The sequence below is a fragment of the Notothenia coriiceps genome, unplaced genomic scaffold (genome assembly GCF_000735185.1).
Source record: "Notothenia coriiceps isolate Sejong01 unplaced genomic scaffold, NC01 NC01_scaffold00002842, whole genome shotgun sequence".
NCBI lineage: Eukaryota > Metazoa > Chordata > Actinopteri > Perciformes > Nototheniidae > Notothenia > Notothenia coriiceps.
Window position 1 is genome coordinate 182,905 of NW_011335543.1, and position 22,115 is coordinate 205,019.

At 38.8% G+C, this 22,115-nt stretch overlaps 2 protein-coding genes across 3 annotated transcripts; both read right to left on the reverse strand.

The window, feature by feature from the left end:
• Positions 1-192: 192 nt before the first annotated feature.
• hmg20b (high mobility group 20B) lies at positions 193-5,055 on the reverse strand. 2 transcript variants are annotated; one of them, XM_010765958.1, is made up of 9 exons: positions 4,955-5,055; positions 4,017-4,102; positions 2,259-2,459; positions 1,972-2,092; positions 1,795-1,847; positions 1,629-1,695; positions 1,313-1,528; positions 911-1,043; positions 193-692 (listed from the first exon to the last, which is right to left on the reverse strand). In XM_010765958.1, exons 2-9 carry the CDS (start codon positions 4,095-4,097, stop codon positions 680-682), a joined length of 885 nt encoding a protein of 294 aa, XP_010764260.1. In that variant the 5' UTR covers positions 4,098-4,102; positions 4,955-5,055; the 3' UTR covers positions 193-679. The 2 variants fall into 2 exon arrangements, with proteins under 2 accessions (XP_010764260.1, XP_010764263.1); XM_010765961.1 differs by having other exon boundaries at positions 4,924-4,957.
• Positions 5,056-7,488: 2,433 nt separating this feature from the next.
• Positions 7,489-14,036, reverse strand: LOC104940945 (elongation factor 2). The gene is made up of 13 exons (XM_010765962.1): positions 13,931-14,036; positions 12,820-13,034; positions 12,330-12,511; positions 11,955-12,163; positions 11,334-11,512; positions 11,119-11,224; positions 10,626-10,878; positions 10,299-10,494; positions 9,820-10,186; positions 9,387-9,740; positions 9,059-9,241; positions 8,587-8,719; positions 7,489-7,866 (listed from the first exon to the last, which is right to left on the reverse strand). Exons 1-13 carry the CDS (start codon positions 13,931-13,933, stop codon positions 7,673-7,675), a joined length of 2,574 nt encoding a protein of 857 aa, XP_010764264.1. The 5' UTR covers positions 13,934-14,036; the 3' UTR covers positions 7,489-7,672.
• Positions 14,037-22,115: the final 8,079 nt, after the last annotated feature.

Below are 22,115 nucleotides of genomic sequence, written 5' to 3' on the forward strand. Positions count from 1 at the left end.
TAATTACACGTATCTCACAACAATTTAAAAAAAGCAAAATTGCACACACACCTTTTGTTGGAAACATTTTCAGTTTGGTTTAATGAACATTTCGGAAAATAAAAATATATATTGTTCGGACAGCGTGTTTTGTCCATTAAAACAACCAAACATCATCAATGTAAACACACAAATTCAAACCCCAACATTTAATTTTCACTCTTTCCAGTTGTTTTGTTTTTAATGCATTCTAAATAATACAACATACACATTCCCAAACCCCGTAATGCCAGTTGGCATTCACTGTAAACTAATAATTAGGCTTGTCTTATTGGACAGGTCATGTGACTGTAGGTAACTGCTGACACTACAAAAGGGTAAGGGTCGAACCAATTTGACTTAATTAAAGCTGTTCAGAAGATATAATTACCTTATATTTAATGGAATTCCTGAACTATAAAAACCCTCATCAACGCCACAAATATTTGCATTTACAAATGCTCTTGTGCATGAATAGACACATTCATAAAGAAGAGGCAGGGCCTGCGTGGGTGGTGTTTTGAAGTGTTTTCACCCTTGCCTTTACTATCCTTGAGATATCCACATGCTCTGTTGAATGGCACTGATTTGACCTAATCCTGCCGAGCCTGTATGGTGTCCCTGTGATGCAGCAGTGGGAATCCATCCGGCTGGAGTCTCCTCATAACTTCTCACTGACAATAGATTAAAGCCCACAAGTTAGTAAATTGGAAAATATTCAGACATAGATTATATGGGTTTCAAACCTTGAAAGATGCGTGTTGTAAATCACACTTGACTATGTTTTCGAAAAACGGTGCTCCTTATTGGTAGAATCTTAAGAGTAAAGCAATGGTCCTCATGTTGGAACCACTACAATCCTACTGTGTTGAGTATGGGATATATAAGTTACCCGTCCAGATGAGAGAGGACTTCGCAGAGCTGGGAGAGCAGTGCACGATGCTTGTGAGGGTTTCCCTCCAGAACTCCATTGAGACGAGTCAGGTATGAGTCCAAGTTCCCATGAGATGCTGTCTCACCTGTATCTGTTCAGAAAAGCCACAACATAATTAAATCAAGACATCCACTCAAGTTGAAATACATTTACATTCCAGCACGGTTTGGCAATCCAACTCTTAGGGTTTTCTCAAATGTATTAATGAAAATGCAGTTTAATCGTCGATCAACATTGCTAACAGCACCAACGCATTAATACTACGCGACAAACTCTAGCATCAAAATACCATAAAATGGCAGAACATTTCCTTTATCATCAATCTTTCTTCATTTCTCCTGTGAAATAATAGTTACTGACCTGGTAAGGGGACTGATGACAGACTGTTGACCAGTGTGTGTTTGATGGCCAGCAAGTGTTGGTGAAGAGCCTGCGTCCGCTTTTCATCCAGCCCCAGTTCAGCCTCCAGGCGCTCTTTAGCATTGTACATGTCCTTAATGTGTCGCTGAAGCACTGAATTCTGCTCCTCAAACTCAATGTTGGCCTTACGAAGCCGTCGCAACTCAGCCTCTCGAGCTGGAACCACAGAGGGAGACATTTAACAGGAATTGAAGATAATGTTTCGTAAGATACGTTGGACGATATATTGGAATCATCAGTTTTTCTCTACGGTTACCTTTGTTCTGATCGAGGAACTCTTCTGTGAAGATAGGAATGTCGAACCTGCTTGTGAGGTCAGAAGCCTAAAGGACATCAACAGAAAATGGACAACTTCGATGTTTAAAATGTACGTAAAAAATACATTGCAGAATATACAGTGGCAAAACATGGATGCCATGTACCTTTGATATAGATGGCTCTGAACGAGTGCTGATGATGACAGACGGAGTGTCCTCTGCAAGATAACGTTGCAGTTGGTTATTATAGCACACAATGCATGGAGTAAAAAGCTTTCTTGCTATTTGCCCGTGTGATGTTTTCTGTATGACATTAAAAAGTAAGTAAAGCAGAGTCGTCACCTTTCTTGATCCTCTTGTCTTGTATCTTAGCAGTGGTGATCTGAAAGGCCTCCGTCTGCTGATACTCCTTCAGTTCCTGAGCATACTGCATCTTCTCCCGCTCTGCCTCGTCAAGGTAGCGCTGTCATTGCAAATAATGTTGGGAAGCTTTAATGAGGGAACAGTTCTTCATTTAAAATCTTTTTCAGCATGCACATTTTCGCAACTATCAAGAATAAAAGCACCGCTGATGAGAAATATCTTTAATAAAAAAAACTTGTGACATGCATACTTGCAAAAATAACTACCTGTTTGTCATTCAGGGCCAATCGTGTCCACTCTGCTCCAAGTCTCTTGGTGATTTCTGGGAAAGGTAAGTCAGGGTATCTGGCCCGCATTTGTTCCCGACGTTCATTTAGGAAGCGGACATATCCAGTTACTGGTGCCTTGGGACCATTTGGTAGCACCTTCTTTCTCTTCTTTCCCTTCGGCCAGCCTCTCTTCTTTGGCTGGAGAGAGGGGAAACAACGGGCAGGTCATCGTCAACGCTCAATGTCAACAAATAGGTATATATAGCTTCTTCTGACCGACAAAAACTGTCTAAAATTACAAGAAAAAAATGACAATCAACGATGACTATAAAGAGCAGCAGGTATTCCCATTTCAAAAACCTACAGCCCAAATTATTTTCGGATTTTGTATTCAAACAGGTCTCAAATGATGTATAAAATAATCAGAAATGTTTCCTCATTTATTTTAGGTTGATCAATGAATTGGTCCAGCACTACTACACGACCACATCACCCCTATCCTCCATGACCTCCCCATCAAACACTGCATTGACTTTAAAATATTACTTTTCACTTTCAAAGCCCTCAACAACCTTGCCCCCCCCCTCCCCTACCTCTGTGACCTCATCCAACGACACACCCCCACCCGTCGCCTCAGGTCTGCTGAAGCTAACCTACTGCAGCCCATCAGGACAAAGCTCTGGACCTGGGGTGACAGGGCCTTCGCAGCAGCCTCCCCCACACTCTGGAACTCTCTCCCCAGCCACGTCAGAACCGCCATCACTCTCACATCATTCAAACAATCCCTCAAAAACTCACCTTTTCACTCTTGCCTTCAACTCCTAATCCACTAACCCCTTGCCCTAATTCCACCTAGCTTAGCACTTTCTACTTTTGTTGTTATTTTGTTTCACTTGCTTGTAAGCGCTTTGAGCACCAGGAAAAGCGCTTTATAAATGTAATGTATTTTATTATTATTATTATTACTCTACACACCTCATGAAGGTTTTAATGTTAGGTATTTGTTGACATTGTTTCACAGAGGTTTTATTTGATCTATATGCTCATTTAGAATCTGGTTAGTGGTGCTGTTGACGTGAATTGTGTAAAATTGAAAAGGTATTTTTTCTGTCTGCGGTCAATTTAAAGTTTTATATACGAACGCGGTTTGTGCTGATTTCTATTATTCTGCCCAAACTGTTGATAGGATATCCTGATAAGAGCATAAATACTCCACCTGCCTTGTAACATTAAATACATTTCTAATAAGATTTTTCCTCCTGTAACAATGTTAACAACGCTAATGAAGGTAGAATGTTTTGCAAGGTGTGTATAATTGCGTAATAGTGTACAAAATAAAATGGCAACTGAGTGTAGAGGTAACAGTTTTTGGTTAGACAGACTTCTTCCAACAAGATAAGATAAGATGGATCTTTATTTAATCCCGTGGGGGAATCCAGGTGTTTAAAGCAGCAACAGAGAGAGAGAGTGAAAAACAGGACAGTAAAGATTCACAAGAGGATAATCAAATAAAAAACAACATTATATAAGTAGCTGTTAAAACGATATATCACAACAAGGTCAAACGTTGATAATTTGAATGAACATATATACATATTTGAGTCCGGGTTATTTCATATATTGACATGTATGAGTGCAGATGGGAGTGCAGGTCAAAGTGACTTGTACAAACAGTGCAAGGGAATAAGAAGGCTTTATTCAAATAATTGACAAAGTGAGTTGTTAATCATTGTCACATGATGTAACAGTACTCACCTCCTCTGGTGGTTGGTCTGCTGAATGTGAAGGTTTGGACTGATTGGATGCATCACTCTGCTCTTGTTTGATCCCTCCCATGATCTCTGTGTATTGGACGATCACAATCAGAATTTCTTTATAAGTCCCACATGTTTACAGTGTTACAGCAAAAGTGAAATAGCAGATAAAAGGCTACAGATTATAAAGTAGCTAACATGATAAATATATAGAAAAAGCACATATTAAAAAATACAGTTAAAAGAAAGACAAATAAGTCCTCATCCAGGCAAAAAACAAACAAGTAGAAGCAGTTTGTTTATCTTCTACTGCTGAAATGTATATCTTTATTGTTTTTGTGAAGGAAATCCTGGTATTAAAGCCTTAACAAAGTGTAAAACCTACTGCTCTATTGATTAGGCTGCAACGACAACTTTTACTTTCATTGTATTGTATTTACCTTTAATTCATGTGCAATGTCTTATACATGCTGCTCTGACGAAAAAATTGGGATCAATAAAGTATATCTTACCTTATTATTTCCGTTATCTTAAATGGGTAAGTGCACATGAACGTATTAAGGTTTTAGATACTATAACAAGTATATTTTGCACATAGAAATGTTTTAGTATGTAGTTGTGAAAATGACAATTACTTTTCATCTGTAAAGGTTAAGTCCGGGTGAAAAGTATGTACACAATAATATAGGAGAAGTTGTAAAACAGATAAGAAACCAAAAAACAAATCACCATTATGAAGCTAACCTGGCTGCTAGCTGTTCTTTATAGCGGCTAACTGTTCACAAACAACGGATACAAAGGTAATCCAAACGGCTATATCTTCACATGTAAAAAACTGAAACATATATGCTATATAAAATAACATTAAGTCACTCCGGGGAAAGGCAGATTGAATACATTATTCATACTTTTTGGGGGATAAACGTCTTCTTTACTCACCGAAAAATGATTCCTCCGGCCAAACAGGAAGAGAACCCTACCTGCCATCGGATTGGTCGGTCGATCGGCATGCAGAGTCGGGATTGGTTGGCTGCATATTCCCATGAACCCCACTAAACAACCAGTGGGTCCTTTATAATACGTTATAATGATTTGATATATGTTTACGTGCACTATCAATATTATTTGCGATATCATTTATACAATAATTTAAATTGGATGTTTAATCTGTCCACGATATTTGTTTTAACGGTCAAATTGTTTATTGTTCTACTTCCTCTTGGTGTTGCACTGTCCCTTTGCTGTTGTTACACTGGAAACGTCCACATGTTGGGACTAATAAATAATTATCTTATCTCAAAGGTCCTGCATTCAATATTATTAACCCTTTAAGTATGTAAGTATAATCAGGAACATCTAAACATATCCCCTGCTGTGACTGTTATTACAAACTACATTGTTGTTGCTCATGAATCCATGTAAAGGCTGGATTTGACTGTTGTCATTTTGAAATATGAATTTTCTAAATATGAATTCAGAAATGAAACGTTTATACATCAACAGTGTGCTGCAGCAACAGCAGTATCTCTTCTGAATGTGTTGTCATATACATAAACATGAAGTGTATTCAGTTTGGAGATGAAAAGAGAGCTTGTTAATCAGTCCTGTACATCACATCACTTGAGCATAGTAATCTGATTATTGTATTGTGTATGTAAAACGTGTTAAAAAATGACTTTCACAATGTTAGTTTTGTCCAACCAGCAGTCCAAACATCAACATTCTGACAGTATTTCAAAGGAAGAGGTAATCCTCACATTAACAATGTTAATTAATTGACACTCAGTGTGGTACAAAAACATATGGTGTATAATAGAGACCCAGAGTTTTTTAAGATCACCTTTGTAGAGTCATTTCATTTAATCGTTTATTTGGCAGGGACAATGCACAGTAAGGAACACTTAAAACATTCAAATGTGTCAAGCGTAACAGTGCCAGATTTAGCTTTGAGCTGATTTCCATCCGCAGTCCCTCACATAAAACATTTAAGAAAATTACATTTTACAAACATAGCAAAAACAAAATATTTGATATGCAAAAGAGCAAGAGCAGCAGTCGGGGAAACTGATGTCCTCTTCCGGTTCTTTGCCATAAATATAGATTCACGTACCTCAACATGTTAACTGGTATCCATCACAGTTCCAGAAATGAACCAATTTGTTAATTGCTAAGAATTCTAATTATAAATAATCATTACTGGTGGTAATAAAAGCTGCTGGTAAACTGTCAATGTTTTGAAAAAAGAGATCTCTTAATTGGATATTAAAGAACGCCTTTTTCTTTTTTTCACCGTCATCTGGAGCACAACATAAATAACTATTTTTATCGCGGTCATGTTTGACTTCCCATTTAATTAGAAATTCTTGTAATGTTTAGACATTTAAAACTAAGTAAAAATCAAGAATGAATTTCAAAGAAAACCATGGCCACATACTTTGCAGTAATAAACATGCACAAATATTTTAATATACATTAAAAGATCTTACAGAGAGCAGGCTATTATCGCATTGTAAACCGTAAAACAATATAATGCATAACTCTTCCAGCTATGACTATAAATGAGGATGTTCAGTTATTGATACCATTTATCTGCAATATTTAGCATTAGATTTACAAACTTGTTTAATATTCTGGGGCAGTTGAACTTGCTTTAGCTCAGCTGTAGTAGCACAGCAAACATCAGCTGTCTTTCAAAGTGAACATCCTTAAAGATAAACTCTAGTTACTCACACACAATAGCCATTTAATGTGCTTTAAAGAAAGAACCATCATTTGAATAAAGCAGTTTCCTTGAAACAAATTGCAAAATATTGTTTTAGATTAATTCAACTAGAATGAACATCTAAACCCTTTTATCTCCTAAATGTGTTAGATTTAAAAGTACATGCATTATAATATTTAACCTGACCTTAGGTTTCATGTTTGGTTGAGTTGTGTAGTTCTCTAAAATGAACACATTTGCTAACCTATAGTGGCCAGTTTGGCTCTTAGAACAAAAAAACAAGCAAACAAAATTTCAGCAGCAGCAGAGAAACAACTTTATTCAGTGTCTTTAAATACAGGGTCCATTTGTTTCAGAAGACATTTTTACCTCTCGCTAAACCCACCTAGGATTTTATGTTCCATAGAATTACTGTCTTGCAGTTTATGTGTCCAAAATGTCATACCCTAACTTTGTCCCAGTGAGGCAGTCAGTGACTTTGACTATCACATTCAAGAGTGTGATGAAGTCAAAGGACACTGCCTGAGGCGTTCTGAGATATTCTGTTCAGCTGAAGCATTTGACTTGAGACAAGATATTCACTTTCTGACAAAAAAAACCTTGTTAACAACTAGCGGGAGAAGCAGCGGGAACATCAGTGAACTGTCCCATGATAGTACCTTATGACATAAGCACAATGCCTCCTGATAGTGGCAGAAAACACATGACAGAAAAGTCAGCTTCAACATGTTATAAAGAAACAAGAACGCCGTTATCATTGGTTTTTATTTTTATTTTATTTATAGTTTACAATTTTTGTGGGTGTTTATTCATTATTTTGAATCCTTTTGGCAAACGTTAGTGCTCACTTTGTTCTGTATAGTCCAGTCCCCCAATGTAGACTTAATTTTTTGGGAAGGGAGGAATGAGGCGAGAGCCAAGTGTAGTCAAAGCAATTACATTTTATCCAGGTAGTTATCCAGCAATGGGACACCTTCCTTGAGCCCCTTGCGTTTGCGGGCGTCGGTGACAACAATACCGGGCTTGGACGCAGGGTCGGTTGGATCTCCGGGGAGGATCTGCCAGTGGTCAAACACACACTGTGGGAAGGCCTGGCCACCAGTGTGGGAACGAAGGTCAGCTGTGAAACCTGGGAATAGAGACAGCAAAGTATGCTTCTTATACCCTCCAAACAATTACAATGAGGGATAATGCACAAGTCACATATGAGGAAGTGAACATTGGATAAGTGAATCCAACTGCTATGTGTGGAGCTGAAACGTTTTGTGTCTGTAATAAATACTGCACTGATACAATGCCTTATAATGGTACAATGAATATATTTGATGAACACAGGAACAGAAATATTCTTTGGTTTATTTGGGGATGTTACCATTGATGTAGGACTAAATAAAATAAAACCAGGCCATATACTTAATTACTCTCAGCATTACTGCCACTCTTCAGTTTATTAGCCTACTACTTTTAGCCTTAAGGATTGAAGAGACATCGCTCTCCGACAACTGACATTTTCTGTTTGGGTCAAAGAAAACAATCTTCCAAAATGATCATTTTTTTTCTAATTTTAAGCAGTGTGGTATAAACTGAATAAATACAATAGAATATTGTTAGTTATTTTTGATAGTGGTTATTCCACAACAAACAGACCAACTTCTAAAGTCCAACTAAAAGTTGACCGCAAGCACCAAGACTTAATTATTTCTGCCTAGAGCTTGATAATAAATTCATTTACGAGATGACTAAAATGTATATATCAAGTAAAATCAGGTTGCATACAAACAGTGGTTTGGGAACCAAGGGTTCTGCTGTTCTATTCTGAACAGGTCACCCTTATGAAAAGACAACTTACCAAATGACTCCATGACAGGCAGGAAGGCCTTGGTGACACGCATGGGTGTTCCTGTGATAGCGACCTCCTCAAAGACGTGACCACGTCTCTTGGTCAACACACCGTAGATTCCACCGACTGCAGACCCGGGACACTGCAAAGTAGAAGGTCGTACAGACAACATTTACCTTTTTGAATTCACAGGCATGCCAAGTGCTGACAACTAAGGCTGTTGAAACGAGGGCTGGGAAATTGATGAATGCAGTATAGATATATGGGCTTAGATGTAGTTTCTGCTAAAGGCTGCATTATAGTGAAGCTTAGCAATTTTCTAAATTGCCTTGACTATTTTTTTTTTTTTTACTTTCCCACTACATTATCTGGATTTAATGAGTAAGATTATCTATTGGCAAACATTTTAAGAAGCACCAATTGTCCACATTCAATCGGAAAAATATTGATTGAGGCATCTTGAAACTTCAATGACACATACCTGAATCTCCACCAGGTAGACTGGCTCCATCATTTTGGGCTCTGCAGTGAGCTGGCATGCATACAGGCATCTGCGAGCTGTTGGGATAATCTGACCGCCACCACGATGAATAGCATCTGTATGCAGGGTCACGTCATGGACGTTGAAGCGAACGGCACGCATGTTCTCTTCACAGAGGACACCCTAAAGACATAATTGAGACACCAATTTTAAATAAACTGAATCTAGAGAACAAAAAAACAATTGCTTGAAATAAATAAACCTGATGCTATACGAACATGACCATTAAAGCTGTTCATTGAATGTATATGCATATCAGCCTGCTTACCTCCTTGACTGCCCACTGGAAGCCAGCCACAACGCTATCCTTGATCTCATTAAGGTACTGCACTCCCTTTGTGACATCCACCAAAAGATTAGGGCCAGTTCCATCAGGTCCAAAGCACCAGATCTTTCTGGCCTCTCCAACATCCCAGTCGTGAGTATCAGCAAGGTATCTGGCACGGAGTTTCATCTCCTGACGAGGTGTAATGTCACCCTTCTCAATGGCCTCTGCCAAACCATCCTCCAAGGGAGCGGCCTTCATGAACAGACGGTTGTGCTTGTTGGGAGACTTTGAGAGACACACCACACTTGATTCCACGCTGACCGTCTCCCTGTAGGACACCACTGGATCAGATTTCTAAAAAGAAAACAAGATATGTCAAAACAAGTTTTCCTTTAGCAATATTGTGATTTTTTTTTTCTTATTTCCCCATTACCCTGAGTGGAACACAAGCATGATCCTCCTCCAGATCCTTCAGACAGATCTCCAGATGCAACTCTCCAGCGCCAGCAACAATATGTTCTCCGGACTCTTCAATGATGCACTGCACCATAGGATCAGACTTGGACAGACGCTTCAGACCCTCCACCAGCTTGGGCAGGTCAGCAGGATTGATGACCTCCACAGCAACTCTCACGACAGGGCTGACACTGAACTTCATCACTTTCATGTTGTGTGCCTGCTCAAAGGTGGTGATGGTTCCAGTCTTGACAAGGAACTGATCCACTCCAACCAGACCACAGATGTTACCACATGGCACATCCTCAATGGGCTCAACATAACGACCCATCATCAAAATGGTCCTGCCGAAGAGTAATGTGTGCGTAGGGAAGAAAGAAAACACAACTTTGATATGACATATCTGTTTATTTAAATCACATCATGGATGCATATCAAATAGCTGATGAAACTCACCTCTGGATCGGCTTAATGAAGAGATCGTCCTTCTTTCCAGGGACATAGTTTGGTCCCATAATGCGTACCTTCATGCCAGTGGAGACGCATCCAGAGAACACACGACCAAATGCATAAAAGCGACCCTTGTCGTTGGTGGGTACCATCTTGGAGATGTACACAATCAAAGGCGCCTTGGGGTCACAGTTCTTGATACCTGAAAAACCAAAGCAACATCTTGCTTAGTACCGGGGTCTCAATGAAATGACAGAATTAATTCATTTGATATGCATGATAAAACTTCAAATTCCTGTGTATGAGAATATGTAAAATAAATAAAGTTCCTACCCATGGCACACTCATCATCCATAGGTCCTTCGTAGAGCATTTCGCAGCGGTACTTCTGGGCAGTGACGGGGGAAGGCAGGTGGATGGTGATCATCTGAAGGAGAGCCTCTCCGGCAGGCAGCCAGCGACGCATCACAGCCTTCAGAAGAGGCTTACCTTCCTTGTCCTTGTCCTCACTATCCAGCTTGATCTCCAGCTTACTGAGGAGTTTGGCAGTTTCCTCTTTGTTGAAGTTCATGATAGCATTGAACACCTAAACAATATCATTTCATTAGTGGACTGCGCAGTTACATGACCAAGACAACAATGTTAAAGTAAAACAATGTTTGTGTGCTGCTCAGAGTGAGAGTTATCATCACTGGATATTCAGGTCAAAGTGAAGAATGTTTCAAATCATCACTTGCAGGCACATCTTTTTAGCTCAAAGTTTACAACAGAACATTTTGATTACAAATGTATTTAGCGCTGCTTTTAAACAGCCCTTCCACGTTACCTTGAAAATGGGGTCCAGGACGAGAGCAACAAAGGTGCGGGGGAGCTTGGAACCTGGAGGTAGATTGCTAGCCTTGTAGAACTTTCCAGTGGCAGGATCAAAGTACCTAGAGAAATGCACAAAGTGTCAAGATTTAACAACACAGTACACGTTGTCAAAAGTTCCTTTATTGCTTGCACTTGATAGGTTAATCAAGATCTATTTTAAAGACTCACCTATCACCCCACAGCTTCTTCATCATGTCTTCAACCTTCTTGCAGTTCTCCTCTGCAGTCATCTGGGTGTTGCTCTTGGCAGCAAACTTGGCTGCATACATTTCAGCAAACTGCTTCAGAGTGAAAGCCCAGCCATGGAGCCCAGAGCCAAAGCCCACAGTGCCAATCACTGGGGAGACCTTTAAGTGAAGACATAACAAATCCGGACATGAGAAGACTTTTTTTCCCCCCAATTTATCTAGCTGATGTTTTTTTAATTGAACAGTACTACAGGGACACCTTTAGTGTGGCCACCCAGTTCAGCAACTGGATCCTCAAATGTTTTTAACTAGACTGCACAGTTACATGACCAAGACAAGAATGTTTAAGCAAAACAATGTTTCTGTGTGCTGCTCAGAGTGAGAGTTATCATCACCGGATATTCAGGTCAAAGTGAAGAATGTTTCAAATCATCACTTGCAGGCACATCTATTAAGCTCAAAGTTGACAAGTCGTTAAGGTTGTTCTGAAGTAGTAGATCGCATAAAGTAGTAAACAGTAGTTTATCAAAAAGTAAAAACCGAAAAGTAAGGTGCAACATGGATCCCTTATTACTTATAAAAGGTTCAGACAGCCACTTACCGGGAGATGTCCCATCGGCCCATCCTCTTCTCCATAAGTGGCAATGATGACATTGACTGACTCAACAATACGCTGGAAAGTTTGGTAAAGATCTTCAGGCTCCAGCTGCAACTCCAACAAGGCACGGTCCATCTTGTTCATCATCAGGACTGGCTTGATGCGCTCAGCAATGGCCTGACGGAGCACGGTCTCAGTTTGCACACAAACACCTGGCAGGGAGTCAATGAGGCAATTTAATGGCAAACTAAGCAGCAGTGTTGCAGTTCCACGCAAGCATCTCAATTATTCAAATTGCAGGTCAGCACAGAGCTTTTCTGTAGCATGAGCAAAGTAACTACGCATAGGCTACTGAGGATTGTTCAGCCTTGTCCTTACCAGACACACAGTCCACAACAACCAGGGCTCCGTCAGTGACACGGAGAGCAGCAGTCACTTCAGAGGAGAAGTCAACGTGACCTGGAGAGTCAATCAGATTGATCAAGAAGCCAGCGCCATCCTTGGTCTGCTTAATGAAGGCCAAATCAGTTTCAGCCAGTTCGTAGAAGAGGGAGATGGCGCTGCAAGTTAAGTCAATGTGTTAGAACATGTCAGATGCCAAATGTAACATTTCAAAGATTACTTACAAAAAAAATAATAGATATGACTATTAGTAAAATGATGAGTATTTCTGCATTGTTGACATGCATATCACTGAAGATTTTTAAGAGACATAACCCCTACGAAAGGAGACTAAAAACCATAATTTGTGTTTTACTGGATGCAAGGACTAAACAAGGGCACCCAGTGAGGACATTACTTTTTAATGCAAACAAGTATAAATGAGGCAATGTAGAAGAACAGTTGGAAAATATAATATGATGCTTACGTTGACTTAATGGTGATGCAACGTTCCTGTTCATCTTTACGTGTGTCGGTGAAACGGGTTTCTCCGGCACGAGATGAGGCAATGATGCCAGCCTTTGACACGAGCGAGTCTGTCAGAGTTGACTTGCCGTGATCGACGTGCGCAATCACAGACATATTACGGATGTTGGACTTCTTGTCCATGATGGCACGGATCTGGTCGACTGTAAAGTTCACCTGAGGAAGGAAAAATCAAATTAGATAATCCACAAAAAAAATCAAAATAAACATGGCGAGACTGCAAGGCATCTATCTGCAGCATATCGAAAATCTGCTGACGCACCAATACCCGTTCTGTACTTCCACCCAGGGCGTTTTCCCCACTCATAATAGCTATGAGTCATGACAAACGGTATATCCATTCAGCATATCTTTTATTTCAACCCCTTGTCTGTGTCTATCAATATAGCCGGTGATATATTGACTTAAACGTTTTCCAAAACTGTTAGTCAAAGCATATTCAAACAAGCAAGCACCGGCATAATATGTGGCACGAATAGGCCACGTGTACATACTGACATAATGCTACATGCTAACTTTAGCTAGGGGCCGGTCGATGGGAAATAACGGCAAAGGATCCCTCCTAAACGCAACAATTAAAAACAAACATGGCGCAGTCGTACACATCGGATTTCCAAAACAGCCACTTGCCCTTATTCAGCTTAACGTCCATGGTCACATATATATCAATGCCATTTCCCTTGCAATGGCTAACGTTGAGGCACAGCAGTGAAAGTTAGCCGGTGAAATACCGTAGCGTCACCTAATTTTAGACATTTAGGCCTCTAGAAAAAGCGTCAGTATGGGCACATTACAACTTCAACTCCATTATAAACACAACAGACTTGTTTTAGCCATTGAGAATCGTCTTTTTAGATTATTCCTGGCTCCTTCTGGCTAACGGTATCAATGACAGAATGGCTGCCATTTTGATCAAAGCACAATCCACATAGTTGAGATGCAAGTTAGGATATTATCCGCTAAAACGGCCAAACAGTTTTCAATATTCGGGTAGACGGCACCGTTTGTGTACGATAAATGAGTATTAACTCGGAAACAAATAATCAACTCACCATTTTGACGGATGGTTTTGGATCCGCTTAGTGGCGAAAAGAGACAGGAAATGTTACGCTGCCCACCTCACCAGGGCATAGGCAGGAAAGAGACAGCTGACGTCAGAAAGCTGGGATTTATACTGCCTGCGTAAGTATGTACGTAGTCACGTACTGACATTACGCTCGATGGGTCGTGTTGCGGTTTCATCCATCCACATCCACGTTTCTTATGACGTGACATTCAGGTAAGGTAGCATTATGTCAGCCATTTTACAAGTTTACAGGTCAGGAAGTGGTGTAAAGTAGGTAAGATAAGATAGTACTTTATTGATCCCAATTTGGGATTTACGTAAGTAAATAAGTACATTTACTGAAGTACTGTACTTAAAGTACAGTTTTGAGTGAGAGGTAAACAGTGTACTTTTACTCCACTACTTTTATTTCATTGCTTTAGTTACTTTGCTAATTTGGATATTAATATTAATTAATATTAATACTATTATATAATATATAATTAAAACTAGCTGCACCTTTACTAGCTTTGATAAACACATTAATGCATCAATAATTATAATCAAAACATATAATATATATGATTCTCAATGATGATTGAATGAATGATGAGTCAATCTGCGTAATGAGTACTTTTACTTTAGGTACTTTAAGTATATTTTAATGCTTATATTTGTAACTTGACTAACATTTTGAATGCAGGAGTTTTTCTTGTAACTAGAGTTACTTCTACTTTTACGAGTGACTGGACCCACTCTTCCATAAGTGGGTCAAAAAGGACCCGTATTAGAATAATATGTGTTTTTATGCCATTTTTGTCCTTTTGGTTAAGAAAAATCACACTAGACATATTTTATATTTAATTGTTCACTATTTATAATTTTAGAGATTTTTTTTACATTTTGAAAAAAACCTTTTGAGCATATTGATGCAAAGATCTCCGCTATTCTGATACCCTCACAGTATTCCAGTCCCTTTTCAAAACTCATCTCTTCTCCTCTTGTCTACTCATCATAGCCCACCCCCCATCAATCCATGCCGGTTGATCAAGTTTGATAGTCCTATACTCAGGGGCGCCGTAAGGGGTTGAAAAGTTAGGACGATTCTAAGGGCCCGTGACTGACAGGGGCCCAAACAATTTTAGAACATTAAGAAAAAAATGTTTAAGTAACCAATGTGATATCTTTTCATGGGAACTTGATCAATTGATCAAATCTGGTTGACTATTTTAGTGTAAGAAACAGTTATCAACCTGTTTTATGATAATGTTCAAATAGCACAAACAGTGATTCCAATTATCAAAAGATAAATAATTTTTGGGTGATGTGTTGTGCTAGATATTACATGTGTTGTAGTCAGATCTTTTCACATCATGTTACCTCATTTCATTTTTCTCCAGCAGATGGTGTCCCAGCTTCACTTCCAGAAACTTCAGCTTTCAACACACCAGTCCAGAAAAAACACAGGTAATACTTTAGGCTACTGTGTTATCAAGATAACCATTTCACCCTACTCTACTTATGGAGAAGCGCAAAAGACAATGTTAATGTCTTTTTTCAAAGGCTCTTCCAATGTGACTGAAAACCATTGATGTATTTTTTAATTATGCTTGATTCAATTAACCATTCATTCAGTCTCCAATCAAGTCAGAGTTTAATAACAGTACTTACCTCAAATACACATTTACTACCCTACATTCTCTTCTGCTGTACATATATTAAACCATGGTTAATAGCCAATGCTTATTTCACTTGTTCAATCTGTTTAAAAACCTCTATGGTAATGAAAAAAAGTAATGAAGGAAAATTAAGTATTTTCCTAAATCTTTGCAAATTCGTTGAGTGGATGGGTTTGTATCCTTTGTCATAGTGTAGCTCCAATGAAATATGCTGTTGAATTTCTCTTAATTCGCTTCTATCATACATTGAGGAAACTATTTGAAATCGCCAAATCTAAAACTAAATAAACCGCAGTTATGTAGAAATATTTTTGAATGATTGTCATTCAGCATTCTGGGATACATTCAATGGAACTTGTAAACCTTGGCAAATACTGTGTCTCTACGTATAGTATACCCATGAAGCATGCTTAACAAGGTCCTTAAATGATATGCTGTCTAAGTGATTCATAGCAAAACAATTCCATTAATTTTAAATGTTAAGTGTATGGGTGGCTAATATTTTTCAGACCAAGGACCCTTTAGCTAAAAGGGAGTCGAGCAGACCCCCTGCTAACTTCATGTATACAATTGAGTTGAATAATAAACTGGACCTTAAAGGGAAGCTTAAAGTGCCATTATACTATGGTTTTATTTATTTCAACAGAAAGCCAATTCATCGTTGCTAATACGTTGGATTCATATAGCCTAAATGTGAATTTTCATACATATTTAAAATTGTTGAAAACAATTTCAAACAAGATATTGGAGACACCCCTGCAAATAATAAGGACCCTAGGGATCCCCTGTTGTTCACCCATGGTAAAATACATATAAGTAACAGGGTTTTGTATGTGAGTTGTTTTAGTTCACTTATTAATCTGTCACCATGATAGACCACCAGATGTGTTTTTTCATAAAAACAGATTTAGATGCCTTTATTTGAACCCTGTTATCATAATACACCTACACCTTTCATGGTTGTTAACATTTCACTTTTTACCACAACAAATAATATTTATGTGACATTTCATTTGATCTGTTGGGCACAATGTTCTAGGAGAATTTTGAAAGTCAGCTCTGTCAACATGTTACAGATAAACAGATAGATGGATAAAAGATGACTCAATCCTCATCTCTACAGGGATTTACAGCCTAGAGTAGGGGTGGAGGTAAATCCCTGTAGAGATGAGGATTGAGTCATCTTTTATCCATCTATCTGTTTATCTGTAACATGTTGACAGAGCTGACTTTCAAAATTCTCCTAGAACANCTACCTCCGCGACCCGACCACGGATAAGCGGGAGAAGATGGATGGATGGATGTTGACAGAGCTGACTTTCAAAATTCTCCTAGAACATTGTGCCCAACAGATCAAATGAAATGTCACATAAATATTATTTGTTAAATAATATTTATGTGACATTTCATTTGATCTGTTGGGCACAATGTTCTAGGAGAATTTTGAAAGTCAGCTCTGTCAACATCCATCCATCCATCTTCNCTGCCCCATCACATCGAATGTCCTCTACTTTGAGCTGATTCTCCTCCAGTAGCTTTATAACCAGGTTTTCAAGGGCTTCACCAGTTGTTGACTGCACGTCACCAGTATTAATTGTGGGCTTATCATGTTGATTCGGGAAAAAGAGAATTTTGCTCTCTCCAGAGGGGCAGGTCAGCCAAAGAGGGAAAACATTAGCCCGTACCTGTGCACGTCCCTGTCTATCTATCTATCTATCTATCTATCCACCATTCTATCTATCAATCTATCTATCTATCACAAGTGTTCATATTGTGGGGGAAACTTCTGAAGCAATTGGAAACAGGACTCAGTGAGACACAAGGAGAGCTGGAGCTTTGATGGCAAACACTGACGGTTTATTTGTAGCTTCGGCCGGAGAATTCACAAGAGATGTCACAGGCCACGATCTGACCACACAGTTGATATACCACAATCAATTCTGAAGAACCCTCCTGTAGCTCGAGGTTTTAACTAGTTCAGAGTGTAATAATCAACATTCTTCAATAGATAGACTAAACTGAGGACACTGAATCACATTTGTTGTCGCTTACAGTATGGCTCGGGCTCAAGGTTGGTCCGCTGTGTCAGAGGGCAAAAGATAAACATGTAGGGTGAAATGATTCCCTGACACATATCATATAATATCTTTTTTATTCTGTGAGAATGATTTGCATGCTTCAAAAGACAAATATGTCACCGTGATATAATAGTATTCAAAGCTGGATATTAACACTTGTGCTCTGCAGCTATGATCCATTGTCAGCCCGGGGAGTTGGAGGTATTTCTCACATATTGCAGGAATAAGCAGGTGAAAAACGAATTGTCAAAAGAACAAGAGAAAATTAGCCCTGTTCCTGTGGTTGGCAAAAAGACTTTTCAAATAACTTTTTTAATTGCATACATAAATACATTATCATCCCCTATTGGAAAACAAAAACGCAAAAAGAGGAGTAATTAAAGGACAAACCACGAACAGACAAATTCATGGGGGAATAAAAACACAGCTTAATGGGTGTTGGTGGACATGAGTCTACTGGACGTTCTGTAGAGAGACCTTACAGAGCACTGAGACAGAAACAGTCTCAGTTAACGAGAGAAACCACGTCAGCGATTTCTGCTGTCTCGTTCACTTCTTTATGTTAAGTGGAGATATCCCGATCTAACTCCCTGAAGAGATGAAATAAGCCACCTCGAAAGGGACAATTATTTTCGTGTGCTGCATAGAAACTGAAAGACAGGGGTTATTGTATTACTTTTACTTTTTTTGTCAGTTACTGCATGATGTTTCACATTACTTATTGGCACTCTGCTTACTATATAATTATGGCTTCATGTCTATCTTTCAAAGAGATAACAGGGGATTTATTTTTAACTCTATCTAATTGCTTCTACAGTAAATCCCTTGACTGGTGTTTATCCTCCTCCTGCATGACACTTGCTTACACTTTAAGAGTTAAATATTATATATATAATATATTGACATGGTGCACTTTAAAGTTAAGGAATTTAAAGAATTGTTGAGATGCCATGAGTAGTATCCCCTTCATGGTGAGGAGATGAAGGGAGAGGCCTGAATGGATGTGATGTGGAGCGAAGCGTCTGATTAACTTTCTGTCAATCAACTGTGTGTTTGAGTCCAACTATACAACACAACAATCTGTCAGTGAAAAGTTCTCTGAGCTGTTTTGTATGCCGATTATATAACAGAAGCGAAAGAGGTCTAAGAAAGTTTAATGAGCAACTTGTTAGCATTAAACAGCACGTCAACTCTTAAAATCCAGCAGGAGCTCTCATCCTTCTGTCTTTGATGGCGATATGCTTTGAATGAATCAAGCCAATACGTTTTGAAGTGTAAACATTCAAAGTATTCATCTTCTCCCTATGATAGCAGTCAATGTTCTGTAGAACAAAAATATGGCAACATAAGCGACCAGCACGACAGAGAAAAAATCACTTACCTACTCCTCCCACTCAGTCTGACCTGAACTATGGAGATGTGGGAAATTACTTTCCCATGTAAATGAGATTTCAAAGATTAACGCAGCATACGGTTGTATGAAAGAAAGACAATACACGCAGCAGGGGAAAGCGGGCAGGCAGCAGAGTGAAGGGCTGCATGATTGACTAGGGAAATCATTAGATTTAGGCTACACAAAATAAAACATTAGGCAATTATGTTCTGTGTTTGAAAAGTTAGTAACAACAATAATCAATTATCTCGTCTAATTGTTGCGCTGTGTTCAACATTTTAAAAGGCATCTAAAGATCGGCAACATTTAAAAAATGAAAATATTGTTTACCTTTATTTATTTTTATTTGAATGCGTTTGTATTATCTTTATCTCAGGTATAACTGGTTTTGTTTAGTATAAGTTTTGACTAATACCTTTAAGCCTTAACATAATTGAAAATGTTATATAAAAATCTCCCCGTACAATAGTGATAAATTATAAGATTGGCAATAGAAACCAAAACAATTTTTCACCAAGCAGCAAACATGCTTATTTCTTCTGTAAGGTTTGGCATTTTAACATTGGGGTCTGAGCGGTGCAGGGATGAAAAATGTCTGTAGCCAGACCCTGAAGTTGGAAAATGTTACCTTGGTTGGCTAATGGTTACACAAGCCAAAAGATCGTTATGACATCATAAAGTGGCCAAAATCTGATCAGCTCATTTTCAGAGAGGTTTTTATATAAATGGATCAGGACAAAAAGAGAGCGAATCTTTTTTCTTGAAACGTTCAGAATCTCTTTACACAGAGGGGACAGATGTTGATGTAGAAAAGACATGAAAAAATTGATTTTGCATAATAGGTTCCCTTTAAGGCAACATGGCTGCGCATCACCAATGCTAAGCTAAAGGTAGGATTGTTCGGCATTATGACATTTAGTAGCCTAATATAGTCACTTGTAAGCAACACATAGAAGCTTCGAACATTCATGAGCTAATTACTGACTTATATTTTGATCTAAGAAGGAAACATAAATATCTTTAGCTTGTGTTAACCACAACCCTTATTTCAGAGATATAACATTTGCTTAAAGGTGACCTATCATGCAAAATGCACTTTTGTACGTCTTTTATACATGAATATGTGTCCCTGGTGTTCCTGGGAACTCACCAAGAATCAGAAAACACAACCCTCTCTATTTTCCTCCATACCCAAATCTCTTAAAAAGGGGCTGCAACGGATCTGATACAGCCTGATCCCGATTTGAACACTTCTATGACGTCACAGAAGTGGCGCTACGGCTATTGGGCCAACTCCACCAATAAGGAGGAGACAGCCACGGACATTGCTGTTCGAAAGCGCTGGAGACGCTGTAGTACATATGCCAGGCCTGTAGATGGTGCTGTTCTCACAGAATCAGCCCATGCAAAGACAGTGTTAAATTGAGCGAAATGAGGAATGGCTAAAATGCATGATCTGTTTGGTATTTTGAAAAATAAAAAGTATAACTATGCCTTTTATAGGTACGGTCCTACACTATATTATTGAAATATAGCATGATAGGTCCACTTTAAGACTCATTCCTGCTCCTCTAGTCTAGGGAATGACTCCCTTTTGGAGCCAGGCTCAAGTGGCCAACGGAGGAACTGCAGTTTTTGGCTTCATTTTATAGCCCCAGAGGTTGCAGCTTGGTATAGACTCAAAAGGATTATTCAAAAGAGCAGCAATGCTTTTCAGCTGCGTAATGTGATCTCTCCTCCTCTGTTGTTCGGTAACACATTGTCTCAAAAAGATAATAAAATAACAACACTAAGGATTAAAACATTATAAAGCAACGAAGCATCTAATCCAAGTGTACGCAATGAATGCAAAACTTCCAGACATCTGTTCCACTGAGGAATCAGGCATGCAGAACGATTGTTTCCCAGGTGTGCTGTGAGAGATGTTTGGTCCAGAACTTTATATCCAAACACTCGAGTTGAAGTTGACAGATTGAACATATAAATGGAGTTTAACAGATTGGATTTTTCCTGATATTACGCATCTACATGGTAATGCATTTATCAAGTACCTTTTTGTCCACTTAAGAGCTTTTACACTAAATATACAGCCAGTAAGGTTTTGTTGCCATGGTTATCTCCCCTGCTAGCTTGCGGCGCTTAGCACAGCTGTCATCTGATCTTTATCATTTGAACAGAGCAGCTTAGAGCAGGTAGTGCTCGCCAACGTCAGCGCAGAGCCTTTTTACCGCTGGTCATGTGGCAGCTTTATTATTGCGTTACTTTAATTGCTTTTGTTTCATTGTGTGCACTTAGATTTACTTCATCCAAAAAAGGCACATTTAAATAGCCTATTGAAGCTTATTCCAAAATCCATCAATAAAAGGTAACCTTTTTTTTCTTATAATTGACCCTTGTTTTATTCTTAATATGTAAAAAAATCTCTAAAGACAATAACGATACAATGCTGAACACACACTGCTTTGTGATGGGAAGCCAATTGTCTAAACACTTTTAAAAGTAAATTGTTTTACCATTTTATATAGAATCGGTAATCAAAGGCTGCTAAAAATCCTATCAGTGCTGCCATATTTGACCGATACCCTGTTAGTGAGAACCCTTAATCAACAGCTGTCATGATGCCCAGAAACAGTTTTATTTGTCAACAGGATCGCAGCAGATTTCCAGTAAATCAACCTCAAGCAGGCACTCTACATGCAAATATTCCTCACAAACCTATATATAAATGCAAACAGGTTGTTGTGAAAAATGTAATCATTGCAGAAAGGAATGACGGGGGTTGAGCTATGGCTTTCAACGACCTCGACTCTGTATTTTCACCTGTAGGTGAACTAATATTTTCTGAAATATATAACCTACTATAAGCATGTCAAGCTGTGTTGAGCAATTTCAGATCCTTGGTTGTCTAGAATAAAAAAAGATGCTATGCATGTCCAGCCCTATAGTGGATGTTATTTGGTGTTCACACTGTGCTCGGTTAGTGTCTTAAAGAATTGCTTCACAATGTCATGATTTACAAGTCAAACACGACTTCATAGCTAT